The sequence below is a fragment of the Plectrocnemia conspersa genome, unplaced genomic scaffold (assembly GCF_051122295.1).
Source record: "Plectrocnemia conspersa isolate PC_06_02 unplaced genomic scaffold, ASM5112229v1 ptg000008l, whole genome shotgun sequence".
NCBI classification, from domain to species: Eukaryota; Metazoa; Arthropoda; class Insecta; order Trichoptera; family Polycentropodidae; genus Plectrocnemia; species Plectrocnemia conspersa.
In genome coordinates this window covers 2,659,601-2,680,432 of record NW_028277172.1, presented here as the reverse complement: position 1 = coordinate 2,680,432, position 20,832 = coordinate 2,659,601, and the positions used below count along the sequence as shown (strand labels likewise).

At 27.6% G+C, this 20,832-nt stretch overlaps 1 protein-coding gene across 1 annotated transcript; it reads left to right on the top strand.

The window, feature by feature from the left end:
- The first annotated feature begins 12,245 nt into the window (after window positions 1-12,245).
- LOC148232706 (trypsin-7-like) lies at window positions 12,246-12,549 on the top strand. Its single transcript, XM_088190663.1, has 2 exons — window positions 12,246-12,344; window positions 12,406-12,549. The coding sequence occupies exons 1-2, from the start codon at window positions 12,255-12,257 to the stop codon at window positions 12,547-12,549; spliced, it is 234 nt and encodes a 77-aa protein (XP_088046789.1). The 5' UTR covers window positions 12,246-12,254.
- The last annotated feature ends 8,283 nt before the right edge of the window (window positions 12,550-20,832 follow it).

Below are 20,832 nucleotides of genomic sequence, written 5' to 3'. Positions count from 1 at the left end.
TAGACATCTTTTATTGCAGGGTAGAAGTTGTGTTTTTTAGATTAGCGGAGTTTTGAACCATTTTTTGCGCACGTATGGAAAAGTTTTTATGGTATTGCAAACTTTTTTTTAGTGAATGTTTGAAATTTGTTTGTTTTTAATATGCAATTTAAAAGAAAATATTTGATTCTATATAATTATTGTAGATTTTCAAAGATCAATATTAATTATTTTTAATACTAATATAAATATTATTAATTCATAAAGTAAACTTGAAATACCTTAAAAATTATAATATTGTTAAAACAAAATAAAGATAGATAAATTTAAAACAACAATTAATTCATGTCTTAAAATATTTGTTTTAAAATCCGTAATTTTCAGTACTTTAAATATATACACATATTTTAAAAAATCTGGCAAAAATAAATTTATTTTTCAGAAAAAATAACTATATTTGATGTCTAATATTTTTTATTTTTTTTAATATTGAGTATAAATTATTTTGATATGCATGTCTTTCATATTAAAATATATGTTTTTTAATATGATAAGATTATATGGTATTAAAATTTTTTATGTGAAAAAAAAATTTTTATTCCTTATTGTATAAAAAAATATTAATTCTAAGACTTATGCATTTTTTTGTTAATTTAATGACGAAAGTATGTATTTTGTTATATGTATATGTGTTAATGCACATCGAGACTCTATATTTTGATATTTAAAAAAAATTGTTTCTAAAATTTAAATTGAAAGAATTTTTACAAAATTAATAATTTGTACAAATTTAAAAAAATGCAAACTATGGTCACTAAAAACATTTGTAAGATGATTCATTAATATAATTTTTAAAATATTAAATAATCCTGTATATGTGAGAGCTGCAAAGATTGACTTCAAAAATAAAAATAAATCCTACTCATACAATCAGCTTGCCGATAAATAAAAACAGTTCGATTCAATATTACATATAGATATTGAGTAAATTGGGAAGGCTTGGAGACAAGATGTATGGATTCAAATGCTGCTGGGTTTTTTTCTCGATTTAGATGAGAAATAGGTATTGTACAACAACAATCGTCGTAAAAAAACAGTGGTTATCTAATGGTCGAGTAGTAAAACATATCCTGAAGCTCAGGCTCACTGTAAAAAAAATAGTTTGTGTATATAGTGGGATTGCGAAGGGTTTGCCTAAAAAAAGTGATAAAAATAATAGTTCTCTACTTATCAATATAAGCAAGTCCGCATAAAAGGAAGGAAATTGGCTGGAGGTTTGTAACTCATCCACCTTTTATTTATTTTCATTATTGCAACACTTAATAGATGGAAAAAAATGCAGACGATATGTTAATGGGCAATCAGATTATTTTGCATCAAAGTCTACTAATGGAATGAAAAAAAGTGAGCGAGAGATGAAAAATGTTTACATCTTAAAAATATTATAATTTTTTTTTATATATTAAAAAAATTATATTCATTAAAGATTACATGATACCAGAAACTTTGATTTAAATAAGTAATATAATTCGAGTAAGCCAATTCAATTAATTAAAATTTTTATTTAAGCTTAAGATAAATTAAACTGAAATGAAATTGTATCTAAAATTAGGTTTTAAATACTAAGAGTAACATTAAAATTAATTGTATATAGAATTAAGTTAAAATTTTTCTTAATAATAATATATTATTTTTTTATTTTAATATTTACAAAAAATATTGAATAAAATAAATATTTTTTATCCAATAATGCAATCTTTGATGGTATCATTGAATTAATAAATATTTATTAGTTACATAGTCGAAAAATGATTTCCAAAAGACTCAGGTTCTAATCCCATATAGAACTTTGTGTTTTTAAATTTTCTATTATGACTAAAAGCCGGAATTAGTGATTATGTTAAAATTATAATTCATACCGACTATTGTAGATATGGTTTTCTTATATATTTTTTATCTCACAAATTAAATATCGTGATGATTTATTTAAATCAAGCTATGTCGTACATTATTTTTTATTTTTATTAAATCTTCCATTGTAACTTGACGGGCGTAAGCCCAATGCGTTACAACTGGGTAAATCTGTATCAACTGAGTATGTCAATCAGATATAATAAATACCTACAAAGTAAGTATTAAGCACCAGACTGAAAGTCTAGGAATCGGTGCCATCTATATTAAATATTATGTGTAATTTAATTTATAACCAATAGATGCGACTGCAGCTGGGACTGTTTTTTTTTTAAAAAGCGCATTGTAGGTTTCTTAACATTACTCACATCAAAAGTATTTGTTTGTTTATTTAGCTTTATCCCCCGTTTCGAACTTTTTTTAAAGTGATTTAACACTATGCTTTTTTTGAAAAACACCATCATGGATTTGCAGTCAACGACCTCATTTTTCATCCCCATCGTCACCATAATCATGCGTGCTTTATACATATACATATACATTCCATCCCATGCATATTTCATCGGATCGCGCAATCAAAGCGTATTCGACGTGGATTTTCGAACCCCCGCCCGCGTGTATCGAAAGCCCACGCAATTGCCCCTAAAGCCTACAATTTCCCCCTCGTCCTCTCCACCCACTCACGGAAAATGCATCGCCCCTCGGCCCCCGGAAAATGCAACGCGGATCAATAGTTGGGCACACTTCCGGCGGCCATTTTGCCCAGGCGATGATGATGACGAGGGAGCAGGGGTGGTTGGTGATTGGCGCATGCGCGTTGCTATCTGCGAACGAATGGACTCGTCTGGATACGCACCAGGAAATGGAATCATCGGTGGAAAGTTCCGAAATGGTTTTAGGGCGTGGTGATGATTTCGTTAAACATAAAATAAAAATTTATTCTATAACAATTATGGCATGATACAGATTTTTTAATAGTGATTTAATAATTTGATTAAATTTGATATTGTTTTAAGATGAAACAATGTGTACAGTATTACTATAATATAGCATTTTAACAAAAAATAAAATATAATGCTTATATATCATGATTTTTTTAGTCCTTGAAGTTTTCCGTACAAATAGGAATCGAATAATAGATTATAATTAAAAAGAGAATACATTGCCGCTAATTTAAAGAATTTATATCTTAGAAAAAAATCATAAAAATGTGTATTCTAGATATTAGACTGAAACTTATTTCATAAAAGTTTAGACTTGGAAAATGGGAAGCATTTAAAATGCAATTTTGAAAAAATCTGATTGTCTTCTTTAAAAAAAGAGTTTAAAATCGTGACTTTACAGAGAAGCTTAATTTTCAGATTGAATCTTGAATATGCATCAGCAGAATTTTACAGTCATTTAGATGTAGTCTAATCTTATATGTCTCAAAATATGTTATGTTATAAAACATTTATGCTATGTTTTTATTTATTTATAGTTTAATGATTTTTTCAGATTCTCTCTGAACTATTTTTATTTAATTCCATCAGTTAAATTTAAACTTGAAAATATATTAAATAGACAAAAATTTAGATTGAACCCAGATGATTACTATATTTTTATTTTTGCTTTTAACAAGTAGATTTAATCTTGGTTAAAATTATTTATAAGAAATGTAAAATTATTTATAAACCGTATAAACTAAAAAAATGTATTTTTTTTGATACATTCAATAAAATAATAAATCTTTGCTTTTTTTAAAGAGCCCTTAAATAGGTAGAGAGACAATATGTTTTACATTCTAAAATGCACTAAAAAATGCTGGAAAAGATGCGATTTAAAACAGTGAAATGTTTTTTTTGCCATCAATTTAAAATTATCTTCAAATAAGTTGATCTTTAAGAGTAATTTTCTTGACTTTTCTATGCAGAAATATTTTTGATACATATAACACAGTATATACAATAGTTTTAAAATAAATACAAATCAATAATATTTTTTAAACATAGAGAGAGAGAGCAGATTTTGTATCATATAAATATATAAATATATATAAACATAAAATTTATGTGGATATATAAAAAAAAAATTGTATGATACAAATATAGAGTTATAAAAAAGCAATACTTTTCTCTAATTTGTATACTTTTTAATTTTTGATGTCATTTTTTAATTTTTGATGTCTGTGAATGAAATGTCTTTATTTTAAAACTTTTTAAGTTTTGCTTTAAAATGTTCTTAAGTTGTAAAAATTATATTTTTCAAGCATCAAATAGAAACATATACTTTCAAGCTGCATTAAATTATGGGAAAGCTTAAGTAAAGCTTAACAGTTATATTTTTATGATTTACTAAGTTGCAGTAAAGAGTAAATGTTATTAGATTTATGAAAGAGAAAATCAAGCTTTGCATTTAATAAATTTATTAAATAGAAAGAACCTCTAAATTAATATCCTGTTCTTTCAATAAGATTTTTTTATTTTCTGATCTCGCAATTAGACTTTTTGGATAGTTGCTTTAAGTAACAATGAAATGAAATGAATTGTTGTTGAAGTTGTTAAAATTATATATGGTGGTCCTTAATTATTTTTACAGACAAATAATATTGGAATTAATTAAATCAAGACTCAATTTTTATGTAGACAAGAACATAAACATAGCTGAAATTAAAATTTCATGCTTTAAAATACATTGTATTATATTATTAAAATGTAAAATAAAAATGATTATCTATACCAAAAGTCTCTAAATTTCAAACATCTGTATTAGCACGACTTTACAATACATAATATATTGCACATGGAAAAAGAAAGTTGTGCTTTTTATTATATATAATATGATAATGTTTTATTTTTTCCAGAAATAAACTAATAAATTTAATAATGAGGCAAAAATCGATATTAAGACTCGTCCATACTTTTTTAATCATTTTTAAACTGTGTTCTTAATATTAACTTAATTACAGTTGAGAGTAAATATTTCACTTACTCTAAAAATAAACCATAACAATGTTTAATAATGAAGACCCGCCCACGAAAATTTTTAATCGGCGTTTAAGTAAAACAAATACGCTTAAGATATTATTAGACATTTAAAACATTTTAACGCATTTCTGTAAAAAGGTGAATAAAATAAAAATATATTAAAAAAAATTCTCTTACCTTTGCTGCGTAGAAATTCTGCTCGAAGTTGGTCGGATGCTCTTCCTCTTCTTCTGATTGAAAGCTTCAAAGATGATGGTTTGAAAAGACGTCGAATTATCCAAGTATTATATTACTATTTATATATACAGTTCGATCTGATCAGGATTTAACCGTTTCCGTGGTTGTTCCACAGTTTGGAGATGTGTTGTACAAAAGTTCGCCCGCAGTTTTTATATACAATACATATATCATATACTATACAATAATTGATAATTTAACTAAAATACTTTTTTTCGTAGTTTAATTTTTCTTCTGATACAAAATTATTATCTTCTTCTTCTTTTTTTTTAAATTAATTTATCAATAACTTTGTACTATACAATAATAAAATTTTCAACTAGCCGATCTGATATAATATAACAATTTTGGATTTGATCGATCCGGCAAAAAGAAAACTTTTAGAGTGAGGAATTAGAATTTTCTTCTTCTTCGATAATAGTCAATAAATATAAATTTTAAGGCCGATTTAAGGCACGAGAATTGTTATTTTTAAAACGATTTTTGAGGTTGAATTTATCGTTGAAAAAACTCCGAAAGTATCAAAAAGGGGTTCTTCTTTCTTCACAATTTTTTTAGGCCAAATTCGTTTTTTTTTTTGATAGTTTATAAACACTAATGGATGGTCGTTTTTTTTTTTAGATCTTCGTTCTTCTTTCTTCTGATGTATTTTAGAGTCCTTGATGCACAAAATTATAATGTCCGGAAAAGAAAATTGTCTCGATTGTTGTACAGTATATTATCGATGTAAATTCAAAATTAAGTTTAAAATTATCAATTCTATTGTATTCGTTAATAATAATCGATATAAAATCAAAACCTGGTACTATTGCGAAAAAAGTTGTTACTTTATCGTCAAATCTTGACGAGTTTTTATTTGATTTGTAGTTAAGTTAACTAATGGTTAAATGTTTGTGGATTTTTGTGGTATTTTGAAAATTAAATTGTGGTTATCTGTTTAATATTATATACATTTGATTTATTATACACGACTCGTTGACAAGTCAATAACCCAGATTAATTGTTTATGTGCTTGTTCACTATAATTGTTATTGATGGATTGCCATTTGATGAACTGAATGATTGAGTTTATTCTTCTCTGCTTCTTTTTGATGTTGATTTAGCCCTTAGTCCACAGATTCAAACAAACTATGTATCATTAATTCAAAACGCTTGATTGATTTTATATATATTTTTTTAAAGAATAAGTTAATTTAATAATTTTTATTTGGAGTTTAAATTAAAGGGTTTCGTTGGTTCGTTTTTGGGATTAGCCGAATTTTATAAATTATATTAATTTAAATAAACTGGTGTGCTTTTTAAAGATGGTATTGATGCTGATTTCCTTATTGATTGATGTTATTCCTCTTGCGCCAGATGTTGCTATTCTTCTTTACGCTCCAGCGATTGCCTCTGCTTCTTCTTGAACTATCCTCCACTTTTTAATATAGATCCGATGATGAGTCTACGTGCGAAAGTCTAATCAAACACTTGTACTGCAGCAGCTTCAGACGAAACGTGCACAGGGTGATCAGGCCAAAGTGTTCACAATTTGTTGGGGCACAAAACACTATGTTTTTTATTGTCTGATGTCCAAAAGTTGTTAAAAACATTTTCGTTCATTTTTAACGCAATTTTTAATATTAAACTGATTTTTTTTTTGTTCAAAGTGGAGGATGTTGGATGTTGATGATGACACACTCTTGCAGAGGCGCTCGCATTGCACACTGAGGGCTATTTCACCCTGACCGGCCAACCCGGTGTCATTCCTCCCCTGAAACCCACCCCATCGCACCGAGGCTTGCTGATTTTAGCGTGCACAATGTGTAGGCGTGTGCATGTGTGAGTGGGGAAAATTCATCACTCGATTTCATGAAAATTTTACAGGTCTAAAAATTAAAGTCATGAGATTCATAACATTATATATTTACTGCCTATTTATACAGATATTTTAACATTAAAAAAAATAAAAAATAAGCACAATGACTATTTTTATTATTGTTTTTTTTTTCACAAAATTATTATTTCAATGTTATTGTTTTTAATAGGTTTATATCTAGATTCACAAATACCCTTAATTTTTTTAAAGAAAATATTATAAAAATTTAATTGCAAAGACCACACGAACTTATTGAGTCCCTTATTTATTCGTGGTACTTTAAATTTCGTCTCTACTTTGTACTTACCATCTGTTTAGAAAATGTTTTTAATAAATTATAGATTTGCAAGTTTTAAATCGTTTATAAATTTTAAGATAAAATTTGTGGTAGTCTGTCTTACTACAATAACAATTTCACGTCCTCGTGCTGAATAAGAGCATTATATTATATGTATTAGTGTTATAACATATATTGTTTTTAAGTAAAAAATATATCAATGCAATTTTTATTTTGTATGCCAGTAGAAAACATATTAAACTGCTGAAAAAATATTATTCATTGCATAGATGAAGAGTTTTTCTGCATGAAAAAATTTATAAAACTTTAGCTTATTGTGTTTTTTTTTTATATTTCTACAATACATTTTAATATTATATATTTATTAAATATATTATTTCTTACAAGATATAGTTAAAAATTTTACAACAAGTTAGATTTTTATTTATTGTATAATTTTATAGTCTCACTCTTTCATGTTGATTTTTCTATAAGAGTTTTTATTGTTTTATCAGCTTCAGTTTTTTACATTTAAGGTGGTGCTTCAAACTTAATTTAATACCTTTAATGATATTTTGCTTTAATGTAACAAGATTTGTGAATTTAATTATTAAATTCTACTTAAAATCATAAACACGATTTATTTTTCTTTATAATGCAATAGATTTATTATTCACCACACTAAAGACTTTACCAATTTATTTAGAATTTTTGCATATATTATATTACCCGCGTTCATTACATATATTTTTACTATTTACATTTGTATTTGAGTTATAGATTTTTTATATAAATATTTTCCTAAATCGTACATGCATTACTACCTATTACTATATATTTAATTAAGCAAATATGATTCAAATTCCAGCTTCAAATATAATTTTTAAATAATTAATATGTAGTATTAAAATATTAGCCACTAAGTTTATTGTTAAGATACAGTTGTAATTATGCGGTACGAACCAAACAAGCGCATGGTCAGGATCAGCACCATTTTGTTCCAACCGCCTTTAAAATATTTTAACGACATACTTTAATTTCGATGCACTCGAGTAAAACTACATTAATAGATGCTTTTTATCATATTAGATTATATGGTACAAAAATATATTTCAGAATTACTTATATTTATAATTTGTTCAATTAAAATATTATTTAATATACCATATATTTGCAATTTTAAACAGATTTTATTTTATTAAGATTAAAAATGTTTTAAATTCACAAAAAAATAATATTGCGCCACATTTAAAAATATAAAACTATTTATATTATACAGTAAAAAAATTAAATATATTATAAAAACATATTTATCACACTTTTTTCAAGAAGGTCAACAATATTTTTTTATTCAACAATTCATAATAATATTGATCCATTTATTAAATAATAAAATATGAAAATAATAACATTTCATTGAACAAAATTTCACGGAGTGTGAAGTCGGTCGCTGGAATGATGATAGCCGTGGACCACGTAGCTGATAACAAGCTCGCGTGCACACACATACAGATGCATTCGAGTAGTATGCAACGCGCCCGATGATTGTGGGATGAGATGAGGATGCTGGGAGGCTAGCGGGGCTGAAGGGGCCGCGGCGGGAATGAAATGACGATCCTACTGAGTCTGCGCAGAAAAATGAACAGAAACGACGGGTCGAAGTATGCCTTGGATGGTATATGATTTCACAGTAGATTCTGAAAAATATCACATAAACAATCACAGAATTAGTATAAAAAAAAGATGAGAGAAAATTTTAATGATAGTTCAAATATAAATTCCAATTAAATAGAGTCCAATGTAGTATTAAATAAACCAAGAAAAATCAAAATAACAATAGATAAGGTTTTAATAAGTCTCCCTATAATATTAATTTAATATAAAATAAGACACATTTTAAATTAATACTCTGTTTTAGGAAATATTCATAGTATTTATTTCATAATCGTAAATGTAAATTAAATTAAATTAAAACTTTATTAATTGATTTCTCGCCATTTTTATTATTTTTGCCTCTCGCCAATAATATTTTTGATTTAATTTAAAGCAATATTATGATTTATTCTTAATTAATGTTTATTATTACGAAATAATATTAAACAATATTTTCATTAAGCATATTTGCAGTCAAATATAATCGAACAATGCAAATTTAAGTCAACAAGAATAATTAAATTTTTATAGTATATATAAACGCGTCAAAAAATAGCCAATCAAAAGTTAAACGTTTTGAAGATGAAGCACATGGTGTATAACTGTATTTTGAAAGCAATCTGTAAGATATAGAATTTATATATGATAAGATAATGTAGATTTTTTAGTATTTATTTTGTAATATTTCAGTCATATCCAACATTTTTCTTGCATATGCAATAGCACTCAATCCTGAGTCAGAAGATGATGATTTTCAATTCGCTGCGCAAAGAAGTGAAAACGATATTAATGATGGTTGGAATGATTTGGTTTCTATCTTGGAAAGGGCTACGGGATTACCGATAAACAAAATGATCGAATCTGCTGTTCCGCGTTCTCAAATACAAGAAAAGAGTTCAAAAGTTTGCTTAATGATCACTGATGCGCTCAAAAAAGATATTTCAGAGATACTGAAAGAGCACGAAGACGTCGAAGAAGCGTCTTGTGTAAAAGCAGCAAATGTAGTCAGACTTTGGCTGTTACACGGATTGGTTCCGAGTGAAGAAAAACAACAAAGGCGTAATCAGGGTGAAGGAACTTTCGCAGCTAAAGGAAACTTCTTAGACTACGCTAGACATATGGTAGCAGGAACAGAAGTGGGGGATTATGACGAAGAGATTTGGCAGCAGCTGGTGGATCTCTACTCAGAAGTTTACGACTATAATTTAGACGATGAGTTTAAAACCATAGTCAAGTCGCGCTCGGAGAAATCTGATCATGATCTGATAATGTGCAAACAATTAGGCGACACATTAATTAACCACACGGACGAGAGGTTACGGAGCATTGAAGATTCGGAACAAGATCTCTGCACCAAAGCAGCTAATGCCTTTGTGCATTTGTTGGCTCTGCCTCAAAAACAAGAAGAAACAGCTCGACAAAATAGCGATGCTGAGATTGAACTCGCTGCGCAAAGAAGTGAAGACGATATAGATGCGGGTTGGAAAGATTTGGTTTCTACGTTGGAAAGAACTACGGGATTACCGATAAACAAAGTGGTCGAAACTGCTATTCCGTGTTCTGAAATACAAGAAAAGAGTTTAAAAGTTTGCTTAAAGGTCACTGATGCATTCAGTAAAGTTATGGCAGAAATACCGAAAGATCACGAAGACGCCGAAACACCTTGTGTAAAAGCAGCAAATGCAGTCAGACTTTGGCTATTACACGGATTGGTTCCGAGTGAAGAAGATCAACAGTCCTTGAACAGTGAGAAAGACAACAGTGAAGGCTCTGATGGAGATGAAGAAAATTTGATTGACTACGCCAGACATATGGTAGCAGGCACAGAAAATGGAGATTATGACGAAGATAGCTGGCATACGATAATGGATCTCTACTCAAAAGTTTACGGAAATAAATTAGATAATGCGCTTAAAAGTGGTATCATTACACATTTGGAAAAAGTTGATCACGATTTGCTAACCTGCGAGCAATTAAGTGACATTTTAATTGACCACGTAGATGAGAGAGTAAGAAGCATTAAAGATTCGGAAAGAGATGTCTGTTCCAAAGCAGCTATCAATTTTGTGCACTTGCTAGTTTTACCTCAAGAACGCAAAAAAATTGGTCGTCAAGATGCTGATATTGGTTTTAATCACTCTGTGCTGATAAATGCGAACCTTGGTGAAGATAATATTAATTATTTAAAAGAATTATTTGCGAGTGGTGATGAGGATACTTGGAAAAAATTGACAGATTCTTTTGAAAGCCTTTATGGATATTCAATTATAGATTTTTCCAGAATTATGCCTATGTCGCGTTCGGAGAAGAACGAAAGAGCTATAGATTTGTGCATTCAGTTAATCGAAATGTATTCCCAAGACTTGAAGAAAGTTAAAGTAGAAAGTAGTGATGACGGTGCAATAGACCCTTGTATGACTGCCTCAAATAAATTTATGTTATGGTTGTTAATTGGTGTATTTTCAGTGCCTCAACAAAAAACTTTAGTAAGAAGCGATGAAACATCTTGGAGGAAGTTGATAGATGTTTATGAAAAAGTATTTAGCCATCCTATAGACAATTCTTTTAAGATCCTTTCGCGCTCAAATGCAGTTTTTGATCTGTGTGATAAGATATCTGATTTAATTGTTTTTAACGGGAGAGGTAAAACAGTGCGGGATTCAGATCCTTGCGTAAAAGCATCAAATTCATTAATACTATGGATGATTCATGAATTATATCCATCTAGACCTCTCAAGCCTAAGAAAAGATCACAAGATGGTGAAGATTTGATTATTGAAAAAAGAGACCTAAACAATGATACATCTGGTGCAGACATTACGTCTCATAGGATTTTCGGTGGCTTTGCTGTTCAAATCACTGATTTCCCATATGTTGTGGCATATGGGAATGTGTGCGGAGGTGTCATACTAAATAATAATTGGGTAATAACAGCTGCTCATTGTGGGTTGGTATTTTATATTAATATATTCTTCCTTTAATATGTTTACATGTACTAAAAAATATTTTTATATAGTTGGAGAAACAATGACATAAACGTGGGCTCAACAAAATTTGGGAAAGGCGAAACATACATGATCGAAAAACACATTATTCACAAAGAATATGATCAACGTAATTTAAATAATGACTTTCAACTATTGAAGTTAACAAAACCTTTGATATTCAGTAAAACTGTTCAACCAATTAATATTGGTGCGCATTATGACATTGTGTCAGGAGAACTTCTTACCGTCATTCACTGGGGGAGGAAAAGTGAAAATGTGTGTATATACAAAGATGATTCAGTTACTGTTATTAGTTATATTTATGACTTATTATATGTTTACAGGACACTTTTTCTAATATCTTAATGGCAGTGAAGGTGCCTATTATGGATCAAGAATATTGCAATACGAAAATGAGTTTGACAGATAACATGTTTTGCGCTGGAATGGCACGGGGTAGAAAAGATTTATGCCAGGTATTATAAACATTTGATGTATTTTTTATATCTAGCAATATTAAAATATAACGTTATATAGGGCGATTCTGGAGGTCCAGCCGTCATAAAAAATCGCTTGGTAGGCATTGTTTCGTTTGGAATTGGATGTGGTCGTCCTGGATTTCCTGGAGTGTATGCCAAAGTGCCTGCTGTCGCTAGTTGGATAAATAGTTATATTAATTAGCATAATAGCATTATCAAAATATTTCACTATATTTTAAAAAATGGTTGTGGGTTTTGAATATGATTAAAAATAAATGTTTTATGTAATTTTGCTTAATTTTTCCTTCGTCCACATTAAATTATATTATAAAATAAACAAATGTTTTCTATACCTCATTTTTTTATTTAAAATATATATAAATTGTCCTATTTATAAATAATATGATTTTATGATGTTGTATTTTATAAAAACAGACTATTTAAATTTATTATAAAAATAAAAAGGTGGTAAAAATACTATTGACATATTTTATACATGATTTTAGACGAGATGCACAACTTGATAATTAGTAATAAAATCTTTAATATACCATAATTTTTTTATTAGATTTGCATATGCAATAATACTGAGAGAGAAAACGATTAATACCGGTATTACTAGTATTTACATTAAAATTATTTTTATTTGACCGAAAAAATAATCTGGATACCGCTCGCATGATTTACAATATTTATTGATTAAAAAAACCAAAGCATTCGAATGTTCCGGCAATAATGTTTCAATATATTGAATATTTTAATTAAAACGTTTTCATTAATTAAAATTCGGGTGCCAAATCTTTCTTTTTTTGAAACAATAAATCAAGGACAACATCGTATTTGATCATTTGCTTCTGGATGCCTCCTAAATTTTTATACCAGAGGCCAGAGCATCACTCGGCATTTTTATCTTATAAATTATTTTTTGTCAGTTACGATTATCCAAATAAATGATAAATAAGGGCGCAGAAAATTGTAAATTTGTTTGTTCAAACTGCGACATATTTAAAAAAAAATAGATGATTGATGATTGTAATATTTGTGTGATTGAGGTGTGATTTATTTTAATTATTGCAATTGAGTTATATATGTTTATGTAAATAATATAGAATAAAAAAAGACGTAAATATTGCACAAATGTTATAGTCCCACACAGTGGCGTAGCTATGGTGGGGCGACGGGGGCGGGCCGCCCCGGGCGGCACTTGCTTGGGGGCGGCATATTTGCGATGGGATCGTCTAGTGTGGTACTTAACCTTAAATGCACTAATATATATATATATATATATATATATATATATATATATATATATATATATATATATATATATATATATATATATATATATATATATATATATATATATATCCACAAATAGCAAGAGCTTAACTTAAATATCCAATTAATTATTTTATGACCATGCAAAAAATGTATTGGGGGGGGGGGTTACAATTTTAAGGATCGCCCCGGGCACCACATACACTAGCTACGCCACTGGTCTCACACAATTTAGCTTAACATATGCGTTTTTTCTTAAAAAATCATTGACTTACATTTTTTAAATAAATTATGTTATACATAGTATGTGTTTAAGAATTTTAAACTTTGTGTACTCACAATGATTTAAGGTAATAAAATTATAAAGTTGTTACTATTTACAATAAAAAATAGGTTACTATTTACTAAACTTTTTATATTTAATATAATTATTATATTTTTGTCTAGTCAATATATTTTTAGATGTCGGCCCAAAATAATATTGCATTATTTAAAAAAAAAACATCTCACGCATTTTGACACGTCACGAATATCTTACAAAAATATTAAGTTGAAAAAAAAATAAAAATAGTTTCGGTACTACCGGTATTTCATTTTGTAATAACGGTATTACCAATATTACAATTTTTAATCATAATAACGTAAAAAATATATTTATTATAACATAATATGAAAAAAATATTAGGAGCTATAACACTTTGACTTTCGCAAGTATATGGTAGGTATTTTGAAAGTTAAAAAAAAGATAACAATTTTAAACTATGATGCAAGAAACTACACAAATATTTATTGTACTATGTATGTATTGTTACTAGACAATTCAATATAATTGTCAATAAAAAAAATTAAGAATAATTAATATTATCAAAGCAACGAAACAGTAAAAACAATATAATATAATAAAACATTTTAAAAACACAAAAAGTGTTGAAAAATCAGTCTCACTTCTCTTTTTCAACGTAGTTTTAATCTGATTCTCAAGACGTCATCATTTTCTGATCTTTGAAAATGCATAAAAACCACCCCTATTTATAGAAGAGTGATTAATTATACATAAATAACTATAAAGGAGTCGCACTGTTGTCAGCACCTGCTAAATTGTTCAAAATAATTATCCATAGGTCTTCAAGCACTTTTGCAAATTTTTTTGGAACGTTTTACTGTTACTAATCTTTCCCCAAAATGGTGACATAATCTAAAAAAATAATTTAAAAAAACTGAAACTTAAAAATATTTGTTAAAATAATTAAAAAATAACAATTCATCGGATAATTGAAGAAAAAATATATAATCACAGAAACTAGATATTGATGTCATATTTTAAATTATTTCAACATGAAAGGCGTTAAAACATGATAAGCACAATCAACTAATGAGTAGTAAGATACCAGACAGAAAACAAATTTTGTATGTAAGTAAATATTTTGTTATTTATAGACTATTATGTATTACAAATTACAACTATCAATAAATGTTAATATTAATATCTAGCTTAGTATTATTCTAATTAATCATCTGCGAGGTTAGGAAAATCTAATAATTATTTATTCCAATCTCTCAGACACAAAAAATATGGCATTTATGAGATTTAACCTAGGTCTTTTAAGTATTAGTTACTGACTTATACTACTTATAAATCGTGCTGATAATATACAATATTATTAACAAAAAGTAATATTTATTTTATTGTTATTTTATTTTCAAAGAATATGTATGAGTTTAAAGAAAATATATTATTACTTATGCAAAATATTTTTTTATATATAAGGTAATCAGTATATATTTTAATATAACTAAGTTAATGCACATCTTGACAATACATTCTTAATTAAGAAAAAATAATGAGGCTTTAAATTTACGATGGTACAATTTTTATCAAGTAAACAATTTTTTAAAAATGAATTAGAATACTGCGAACAAAAAACATTAATAAAGTAATAGGTTATTCATAAGATACAAAAAAATACGATATCAAGTATAGTCCTGGATCAGCAAAGAAATAGCTTGATGTCCTGGCTCCAAAAATAGAAGAATATTCTACTCAAACTGATCCATTTAAACCAGTCGAATTCAATAGTGCCTAGACACATAAAAATGATATGGAAGGCTTGGAGACAATATCCGCATATATGAATAATTTTTTTCAATCAATAAATATGTGTTGCATGAAAACAATCGTCGTATAAGACAGTGTTTATATAAAAGGCAAGTAGCTCCTGTCCCTGTAAAAAAATTGTGTGTATGGTAGGATTTTAGAGGGATTGTGCATTACGAAACTCTTTAACAAGGACAAACAATATCAGCAATATTTTATTGTGCTCAGCTAAATCGTTGTGTATAAGGCAGTAAAAACAAAATGTACGTCTTTTTGTGGCAAATTGACTTTCGATAACATCAAGGAGTTTGTTTGTAAGGCTTTGCCTCAACCTCCTTATTCATAAAAACTTTGTATTTTCGACTACCATTTCATCTGTGCAATGATTTCTAGATAAAAAAATAATATGCAGACGATGTGAGAGGGAGCAGTCTGAATATTTTTCAGCAAAGCTTTCAACATTTTATTGTTAAGAATTAAAATTAAAATAAACAATTAAAAGTACGTCTTTGCTTCATTAAAATACGACAATTATTTTGGGATTACCTAATATTTAATAAATTTACTTTTTAGTTACATAAGTAAACAATATTTTTTTGTGTAATACGTTTAGATATTAAATTGAATTATTTTATACAAATATAGTTTTTATTCTAAAAGTATTAAATTAAAAATATAATTTTTAATTGCTTATAACGCGATGAAATGTAAATATCATTAATAGAATTTTAGAAAAGCACAATATAACAATGGGTTTTAAATGCGATAATGATGTAAATATTTATTCATTCAATATAAGCAGAAATAATTAAATTTCTAACGTACATATATTAACAGCTTCTGCATTAAAAAAATAACACTGTTTGAAGATGGAGCAGCAAATATACTTCTACATTTTAGCTGGTAAGAGAAAATTTTTATTTTATTAGTATTAATAGAGTATTTTTCTAACTATAAAATTATCTTTAATTCTAGTAATATATAACATAAATTATGTAAATTCGTTACCGAAAGAACTTATCGTAAATAACTATGGATTAGTCATAAATAAATGTAATGAATCGAGATATCAAGAGTTGCGAAATAAACCTAATAATATTGCTGAAAGATTTATTGATTCAGACGAGGATCTAGTCGAACCAAGCAGTAATTTTGCAGATAGATCTGAAAATAAAATCTTTCATATTTATTTTCGAGACATATTTGTTGATGGCGACGAAAAAAGATGGGAGGAGTTAGAAAACACTTTTGAAAAAGTGTATGGCTATTCAATTAACGATTCAGTTCAAAGCATGGCAAAGACGCGTGAGAATAGTAAACTTGAGCCTTTATGCGAAAAGTTGAACAATATATTCAACGACGATGTGGCCAAGTTGGATATTGTAGACAATGTAATAAATGACTCTTGTATGAGAGCAGAAAAGAAATTTAGGGTTTGGTTAAATCTTAAATTGCTTCCCAAACAAAGAACAGATTTAGTAAGGACCGATGTGGAACATTGGAATAAGTTAATTGGTACATTCGAAAAAGTATTTGGCCATCCAATAAAGGACTCCTTAAAATCTGGGGTTCTGTCTAGTGAAAAATTACCAGAGATGATTTGTGATATAATAGCTGATAAATTTGCTAATGAAATTCAAAAGACAACGAAGCATTCTTCTATATATAATGATTCAATAGACCCTTGTTTAAATGCAGATAATTTATTAATACTTTGGATGATTCCAACGGTCATTCCCAAGCCTTCGCATAGTAATACTACTTCTTTGGATCAAAAAGAGGATAATGATTTGCTCATAGAGAGAGCTGATTCAGAAGAAACACCTTATAGGATTGTCGGTGGATATGATGTTCAAATTGATAACTTTCCTTTTATTGTGTCTTATGGAAACGGCTGTGGAGGTAGCATACTCAGTGAGTATTGGATTTTGACAGCTGCTCATTGTGGGTTAGTATTTTTTATGATGGTATAAGATGTTTTTATGTATTTTAATATATTTAATTTCAGTTGGAAAAGCAATAAAATAAACGTAGGCTCAACTAAACATATGCAAGGTGAAACATACTCGATCGAAAAACATGTAATTCATAGTGGATGGGATAAATATAATATAGATAACGATTTCCAACTTCTGAAGCTCCATGAGCCATTACAATTTAACATAAATGTTCAACCGATTGAGATTGGATCGGAAGAAGACATTGAGCCAGGAGAAAATGTGACTGTCATAGGCTGGGGAAGGCTTAGTGAAAATGTATGTATTTATACGTTAAGCTATTGGACATCATCTTTAAATCCTTAATTGTAACAATTAAAGGGCCCTTCGCCAGGAAGATTGGTAGCAGTCGATATTCCAATTATAACGAATGAAAGTTGCAATGAAAAAATGAGTGTAACTAAAAATATGTTTTGTGCTGGATTACCACAAGGCAAAAAAGATGCGTGTCAAGTAAGTTTAATCATTTAAATGTTTTTAATATATTATTATATACTAAACATTTAAGAAATGTATAGGGTGATTCTGGAGGTCCAGCTGTAAGAAACAATCGCTTGATTGGCGTTGTTTCGTTTGGGGTTGGATGTGGACGTGCTGATTATCCTGGAGTGTATGCAAGAGTTCCAATAGTTGCTAATTGGATACTGAGTTACATTAATTAGCATATTAAATTATAAAAGAATAGTATTTTAGATTTATTAAAAAGGGGGGTGGGTTTTTTTTGTGAGTTATTAATAATGAAAATATTTTTTCCATTACAAATAATATTTTTAAATGAATAAAAAATTTAAACAATGTATGTTTTTTTAATTTTAAGCAAAGTTATATATACTTGCTGTCGTTACCTCACTATCGTGAGGTACCGAAGCTAGCGAGTGTGCGAATACCGGACCGTTAACTTTACATATACGTTATTATTATTATTATTATTACAAATTCAAATTCTTGGTTCACGTTACATATACATTTATGACATAAACGTTATTATTATTATTATTACAAATTCAATTTTATTTTTATTATTATTTATTATTATAATTAAATATATTTGTTTGGTTTACGTTACATATACATTTATTACATATACGTTACATTTACGCTGTTCATACAAAACGATACGATTTACAGAGTAGAGAATTGAACGGAGAATGTTTCATTTAAAGTTATGCGCGTCCGGAAACGGAAGCGACAGCGACGGCTTAGAACAGTTATATATAAAATATAAAAAATATAAGAGCCTTTAATGCTATATTAAAATAATTTGCTATTTAGAAATTATTCACATGTATTTATTTTAGTTACTTTTTATGTATTAAATCATACCTTATAAAAATAATTGATAAAAATAATTATAAATCATATTTTGTATATATATATAAAATTACTAAATTGTTTCATATGTTTCTTAAGATAATACAGTTTAAAAAAAATTGCCAGAAATTTACAAACTGATTTTAAATTATTCGTTTTTACCTAAAAATGATTTTGTTATCGACAATTTTATTTTGTAAAATATTATTTAGGTTTTAACCTCAATATGTTATTTACATTTTTATTTTAAATTTTGATATTATATTGAACAACTTATACAACATATATGTTTTAACCTAAGTTTTGAACTCGAATAAAATTTATTGATTGATAAATTATATTTAATACGTATTTCTTTTGCTATTAAAAGATACATATATAATTTAAGAGAGTCTAGTTTAATCATAAATGGATTTATAAAATACCAATATTAAAGCGAAACCTATATTTTTAAAATCAACTTAAAATTAAATGATATATTTTTTATGAATTATACAATAATAACTATTTTGAGATAATTAAAAAAAACAGTTAAGGTTCATCCCAAAACAAATTACACATAAATTATTCCAGTTCCTAATAGAAACCGCAGAAGGATGGCTCGTGCAAGAGGAGTGTTCTCAAGCTATGACGTCCTGACCGCAACGGGCAAGAATAAGGAACGCGATCGCTACTCTTTGGGGCAGTGTTATCCAACCGAAATGGGTTACTGGGCCAAAAACAAAAATAAAAATACACTGTTATTTAAATACAATTATACAATTTATTTAAACAAATCAAAATGGGCCGAGCTCTAGCGTAATCGATGCTCAAGCTCAGGCCTGGACAAATAGCGGCCCGCGGGCCGCATCTGGTCCTTGCAGAAATTATATCTGGCTTTTAAAAATATTTAAATTACTTAAAATAAATACATGTATAATAAAAGAAAATAAGTTGCTTTTGTGATGGTGGAGGCAACAAGCAAACATTTACAAATTGTATGTCTATTCAGAAAATGAGTGTTACGACTCAGAATCTAGGTAGGTACTGACAAAACAATACAATATTTTCGTCGCACTGACAAACATGTGTTTCATCGAGAAAAATGTAACTTCATATATGTTTTCTCAAATGAAACGTTTCTATCACATCTGCAAACTTTCTTTCTTTGTTTGTAAATTAGTTCGTAGATTTTGTCAAGTTTTTTGTTTAGTTAAAAATAATTGATTTTTATATATTTTTCTCAAATTTACGTGTTTGTGTTTTTGATTTTTTTTAAGTAATAATAAAAATAATAAAAATATTATAAACACTAAAAAAAATATTAAATCATAAACTCAAAATAAATATAATAAATAACTGTGTTTTTAACAAAAAAAATGGAAAACAAAATATTTTTAGTTATTTAAACAATAAAGAATTTAAAAGCAGTGTTAAGAATTTCAACAACAAAATTAATAACACAAAAAAAATACCTTTGTTACATACACGTTATAAACTTTTAATGCAATTTTTTACCGATTACTTTTTTTTATTTAAAATTTTATTTACCTTAATTAAAAAAATATTTGAATAATATAAGAATTGTACGTACGAAAAAAATGGAATACTTTTTAAGAATTAGGTAATTCTAATATATTTTTGGTTTAATGAAACTTTAATTTAAATAACATTTTTTCGAATGTATTTTGCTTTAATTAACCATTGTATATTGTAAAAGAATTATTATAATATGTATTTTATAAAAATATATTTATCTTCTCTATTTTTTTTGTAATAATTTATATTAATTTGAATCCATCTTGATTCTGTTTAAAAAATGTTG

Bases quoted from the DNA above. Each gene is read 5' to 3' on its own strand.
- LOC148232706 (XM_088190663.1), top strand. From the start codon at position 12,255: ATGGATCAAGAATATTGCAATACGAAAATGAGTTTGACAGATAACATG. The intron at 12,345-12,405 runs GTATTATAAACA...AACGTTATATAG, and splicing joins GTAGAAAAGATTTATGCCAG to GGCGATTCTGGAGGTCCAGC.